Source organism: Perkinsus marinus (assembly GCF_000006405.1).
Source record: "Perkinsus marinus ATCC 50983 genomic scaffold scf_1104296947560, whole genome shotgun sequence".
Classification (NCBI taxonomy): Eukaryota; Perkinsozoa; order Perkinsida; family Perkinsidae; genus Perkinsus; species Perkinsus marinus.
Genome location: NW_003210583.1, coordinates 117215 through 123366, shown reverse-complemented (window position 1 = coordinate 123366; position 6152 = coordinate 117215). Strand labels below are relative to the sequence as shown.

The following is a 6152-nucleotide window of genomic DNA, read 5'->3' as shown; positions in this document are numbered from 1 at the left end:
GTGATGCCGGTGTTGAACGTGTTTGCCGTTCACATCGACGAGATGTCGTGGGAGGGGATGTACCACTGTCCTGTTTTCATCACCAGCATGCGTGGACCGACATATGTATTCCAGGTGAGTCTTTTATCCTGGCAGACACATGATGAGGTGTGCTGGTAGGCCAATCTTCGAATGGATGCTGATGATACTGAGGCACGTTGGGTCCTCGCGGGTGCGGCTTTGCTGCTGACAGATGACTAAACAACCGCATGAATACACGATGATGGGCAAGTTGTGAAATTGGGAGACCGCAATTGTGTTGGAGTTTATCGAGGATATGACAGTTGCACAACACAACTACGATCGTTAGCCATTACCGACGATCAAAGACCTGATGTGGAATTGCAAGGAGCTATATTAATTCAGTATTTGACTGACGCTCGAAAACTTTTACTGGATACGGAAACCGCAGCAGGCCCACATGATTGTGGTACGACAATCGGTTCGAAAGCGGGCGAGTATGGTGGATCTTTAGCTCCCGGAATCTTAGCTCTAGGGTGCGAGGAGAGCCATCAGTCCTACCGTAACTTAACAATCGAATTAGACGCCTTAATGTGGCATGTGAGATGAGAGTGGGAAAGGTTGCCCCCATGGAAGACGTGGAGGTATGGAAGATGGGCGTGTTGTGGTACACTGCCAGGCTGTGAACCGCACTGTTGTTACCACAGTGTGGTATACCAAGTTATATGAAGTTCATATTATGAACGCAACTCGTGGGAGCAGGAGCTAACGAGTAGTATAGGTGCCGCTACAAATAGTATCATCTTGATCACAGAGTCTGTGACACAGCTTGTGCCGAGCCCAATATCCTTCCCAATAGCAGGAGTTAGTCGCACGACAGTTGACGACTTGTTCATCGCATAAGTTGCGCGAGCGCGGGTAACCAGAAGTCTTCTGGCATCTTCTGGCAGAAGATGGCTACCTAATGAATCCAAATACATCGTCCGACTTACTTTCAACAAATCACTCGTTCCTGTGCTGTGCACGGCGTACTGCCTCTTTGAAGGCAGTGCAACTGATGCCCTGAATAGCCAAGAACGAGGTCGTTGCCATGCTGCGTAACAGTTGACAGTCCATACGAATCAATGATTCGTAATCATCTATCCCTAGGAACTGATGTAACCCTCAACTCTAACAAGATCGAGGATGGCATGCTGCCTAACGGCTGGCAAATGGTCAGCCACTCAGTCGACTATTCACTCAGAGTGATGGGGATGATGATATGTTATGCCGAACTTACTACCATCACTCACCGTCCACTAACTTGGTGGCACTAGGTACTTTTACTTCTCCTGATATGCGCGCCACTCTGTGATAGGATTAACAAGGGTTATCAAAACACAACTCGAACTTGAGCCAAGATGGCTACGGAATTCTCGACACTTAGCAAGAACAGATTGCACTGAACTCGCATGTTCGGTTCTAGCTAAAACATACGTACGCATGCACAAGCCAGTGGTAATACCGGTGTCATCGTGACACTGTCACACAGGCTGTGCAATATCTACCATACTATAAACTTGAAGGTTGTAAACTTGAAACGATAATACTCGGTGAAAAAGAGCGAAGCTCATAACACCGATCTATGTTGACAGGCCCAGAAGTCAAGAGTCTCGATCTCACCGGGCTCATTATCCCATTCAACGTCAACTCGCCCCGAGGCAATGCCTCGGAGGCATGCATATCACGCACTGTACCCTTGAACCATCGGCGCACAGGTCGTCGCCGTTGAGGATAAACCACATCATACAGGACTCTAAATCTCATATCCATCAAACTGGGCAACTCATAGATAATAGGATCAGACGATGATGAGTCAGTCCCATCACTGGGAGTGGCACTCCGCCTTCGTCAACTCCTCCATGTGACGCATACGTTCGACGTGATCCGCATATTGAATATTCGGAGACAGCACACAATCGCGCAGCTCGTAAGGGAACTTGTCGATAGGAGCATGGCGTCACGCCATTGGCGTATAGGATGTGCATCGTACATATACTACTCGCTCTACTCCAATCATTGTTGTCGGACTCTCCTGACATGAGTGGCTGCTATGGCGAGCGCATACGTGGGGTAAAGTAACCAACAAACTGTTGGTTAACAAGCCAGCAAATGCTCAAATGTACTTTGTCGACTGATCCAACGTTATGTTCATCACCACTGGTGATTCACCAGCGACGTCCCTACCGGTATATGACATCTCGCCGTGATCGGCATACATTATATGAGATGCGTCGCATATTATATGAACCATCGCCGCCGACGACGGTAGCTCGTACCCCGAGAGATCATTCACAATCCTTCCACTATCTCCACGTAAATCATTGACAGAAAAAACGAGTCAATTGGACTCTAACTTCCCGAGCGTGAATGGTGTCACACCACTCGTGTAACACCAGTAATTGTCATTGACAGTTTTTCAAGTCAACATGAGAATATATGAGATACACCGACTCGGTTATCTCGGATAACCGAGTCGGATAACTTATCTGCGACCTGCCTATTGGTTCCATGGTGACGTCTGCTGGGGGAGCAGCCTCCTCCGCATCAATCATAGCTACGTTTCTGACGGCAATCCAATAAGGGACCAAAAAATTCTATATCTCCACATACTGGTCGGTGGTTTCGGTTAATCTGATTAACCGATTAACCGAGTCATGACAACTCATTCAGCACAGCAGGTGAGCGAAGGGATAAAAGGGAGCTTGCGGTTGTCACAGTGTCATAGCCTTATCCCGCCGAGATGTGGAGTAATATGTGAGCAACTGAGTACCCACCAACGATGCCAATGGATTACCAAGCACATTCATAGCTGTTTGAACTCGGAATCTTACACAGCTTGAGGCTCCCAAGCATTTTTCCAGCAACTGAGACCAGCCGATCCTCAATGACATCTTTATCGTAACTACACCATCACAGTAAACCCGAGTCCCGTGGATCACATCAATAATTTACATTAATCTCACCTATAACAATACAAAGGGCAATAGCGCACACCCGGCTTCTTCGATGAAGTTGCTTCAATACCTAAGTCACTAATCCTGTTGCAGCGACCGCAGATCATCTAACCTGCTACTTCGCCGATGATCGAAAACGTGAGAGGAAGATACTCATCTTGCGCACTCGTCATTGCTATCCTCAGGCGATGGCCGCGCATCTCTGGGAATTGAACTCGGGACCTCTTACCATGGACGAGTTGATTATTTGACACAACGATTATAGTATATTCAGCAGCTTCTCATCCATCCCCACCTCACCACTGAAAGATCCTCTTTTCCTCTTCCGTTTAGCTATCACCGAAAAGGTTAGCCAGGCTCGACAGTAATAGGATGTATCGATTAGACGCAATACATACCACAATGTTAACTTTTACACTGAGGGTTGCGCAGCGCAACTTGCGCTACTCTTTCTTCATACATTTCCTCCAATTTTAACACCATGCCATCGGTACTTCAATTTCTTAAATTTGATCGGAATCAATTTCGTATTTCGGGATTCCTACTGAACAAGCGTGTTTGACAATGGAACCAATAGAGGATACTATTGTTCAAATAGGCGTTGTAAGATGTAGTCGTGATGATAGGGTAATCCATATATGTTATAGCTAGAGAACTAACGATACCTGTGACTCCACGGAATGCAGGGGAATGTTGTAGAGATTGATCTTCTCTCTTACCTACTCTGAGCGAGGCGAAAGCTACTGTCGCTGAAGCAGTAGAGAAAAGTGATGCATGCATCGCCATGCTTTGTGGATGTGTAAGAATATAATGTCTCTCTCAGAGAGCGATATTGTGTTATGGCCCTTGGGATGTCCTTAGCACTGGCATAGTTTTCTTTGTTCGCTATGAGCATCAGGGAAGGCGAGCTCGAAGTGCGGCAACAAAACCCACACCTCAGGGTTGACTACAGTAAGGCGTACGCTAAGAGGCGACCGGATGAGCCACGAAGTCACTACGCCCAACGACTCAAGTTCATCAACGAGCTCATAAGAGGGATGGGAAACAGTAAGAGAAAAAGGATACTCGTGTTGCTTAGGGCGAGATCGTCTGTTGTATCCTCTAGAAGGACTACGTAGTGACGCGAATGTGCTCGCTAGTTGGCTGATGAAGCTCTCGTGTGGTTGCTGATTTTTCTATCATTGATACAAAGTCAACTCGACATGCAATCGTTGCGATTTTCCATGTCGTTGTCAACGACTCTCAGAGGCATTGCTTTTGTCTGGCTCGATAGACCCTCGAACGAGAATTCTTATTGAGCAATGTCCTCACGCTATCCTCAGGTCTCTCTGATGAGCGAATAGATGTGCTCAGCAACTGCTACACTAACGTGAAGTTTCTCAACAACAAATACCATCCGGAAATAATGGCGATTCTGGAGAAATATGATCCGGACGTGGAGAGTGTTATGAAGAATCGTCATAGCATAGCACACTGGAAGACACCCCTGGCTGAGATTGAGCAGGCTTCTCAGTGCTGAGTAAACTACGTATCGAGTCGTGGTGGGCAGTGTTGGAAGTTGCGGAAGGTGTGGTATGAGAGTACACGTTCCAAGTTTGTTTTTCCATTATGGTTGCTACTGTTGACAGCGCGATTTCCCTCGAAGGTGGCAGTAACAGAAGTCAGGCACCACTTGCTGTACTCACCGACATCTACCAACAGCGGAACAGAGGACTCCGCAGTAGAACAGTGCCTCAAGTCTACCAAATGTGAGGCGGGTGTGGTATCGGTAGCTGGAGTGTCTATATTTATGGGATATTATTCAACGCAGTATGAAGATTTGGCTCGATATCTCGGTGAGATGGCATGAATGTATAATGGTATATCTGTGGTTAATGTCAAACTTATATACATCATCCGATACTGTGCTTGTCGTTGACCATGATAGCTAGAGCTCCTCCCTCCCTAGTGAACGCAACGACGCTGTAGGGGGGGCATATAAGGATTATAGAGCAACCCCGACCAAGAACTAATCATCATAATTTCTATTCAGGAGTAACTCGCCGATCTACCCGGGACCGCTCCGTCGGATCGAGTCGGCTCCTGTGGTTGCTCGAGGCCCTCCGAGAACTTCCGCCACGATGCCCAACACCTCACGTCATGAGTATCACTATCGTTATAATGTACCGAAGGATGCTGCTCGGCTACTTACTACTCTTGTGGTCCTGTCAGACTGGCCGTCATGAGTCTCGTCAAGGTTCGTCTACTGCCAGGGATGCAACCAGGTGAGTTATGCTCTCGGGAGAAAGGCGTATGCGTTCGCCGCAATTGAGCAAAGGGGACATCCTTCTAGATGGAATGCTCGTGTTTTTCAGGAGAAATAGGGGAGCACCTCGCGGAAGCCATTTGGCCAGTCCGCCACCATCTCGCACTATGCGCCCTTCCACACAGGTATTGTTAACCCATGTTCTCCTCAGTAGCCTCATATCTCCATCAGAGGCACACAGCTCGACATCAGTATTCAAAACCACCGCCGGCGGGTCTGGTCGAACCCGAGTTGTCTTCGAGGAGCACCGGCACTAACTCCAGTGGAGTGGTATCGACATGGGAAGATCTCGGGGATGGTCTCGAGCCAATCCCAGTGGAAGGTCTCATCCGTCCTATAGTCGCGTACACACATCACTGTGGATGCGGCGGTTACGTCTTCCGTAAGCACTTCTAGTCTTGCAGCAGTGGCCTTGTAAGGGCGGAGCGAAGCTCGCAATGTTTTTATATTTTTGTGACTCGCCTGATCCATTTTTGATGAGGACCCTGCCGGGATACTAAGTTGATTCGTCTCTACACTCGTGTTCCATTGTTTTTCTGCTCTGCTCCTTCAACTTTGTGTGACTCGAGAAAAGCCCCATTGTGTTCCGGATAATGCTGCTGGAACAACAGATCCACACGGCATCTTGTGAAATCGCGTATTTCCTCAACCCACCGTCGTGATCGCTATAATGCTGCTGATCGTCGCACTCTAATAACTTTTTCTTCGCGATTTTAACCGATTATCACTCGATAGGAGTGAGAGTAATTTCCTAATCTTAGTATCCATATAATATGGCTTGAGTTGCTTGAGTGAGATGTAGTAAGACGCGGCGACCCGTATGAAGTCTCAACCTAATTTTTCACATATCA

The 6152-nt window shown here is 47.6% G+C and overlaps 1 protein-coding gene across 1 annotated transcript; it reads left to right on the top strand.

The window, feature by feature from the left end:
- Positions 1–4596: 4596 nt before the first annotated feature.
- On the top strand, positions 4597–6037 carry Pmar_PMAR014520 (hypothetical protein). The gene is made up of 5 exons (XM_002779378.1): positions 4597–4744; positions 5029–5158; positions 5208–5260; positions 5351–5426; positions 5473–6037. Exons 1-5 carry the CDS (start codon positions 4605–4607, stop codon positions 5695–5697), a joined length of 624 nt encoding a protein of 207 aa, XP_002779424.1. The 5' UTR covers positions 4597–4604; the 3' UTR covers positions 5698–6037.
- Positions 6038–6152: the final 115 nt, after the last annotated feature.

What these genes read in the sequence shown, in the direction of transcription:
- Pmar_PMAR014520 (XM_002779378.1), top strand. Translation starts at nt 4,605, where the DNA reads ATGGTTGCTACTGTTGACAGCGCGATTTCCCTCGAAGGTGGCAGTAAC. An exon ending in ACTGCCAGGGATGCAACCAG is followed by an intron (nt 5,261 to 5,350) that starts GTGAGTTATGCT and finishes CGTGTTTTTCAG; the next exon opens with GAGAAATAGGGGAGCACCTC. An exon ending in CTATGCGCCCTTCCACACAG is followed by an intron (nt 5,427 to 5,472) that starts GTATTGTTAACC and finishes TATCTCCATCAG; the next exon opens with AGGCACACAGCTCGACATCA.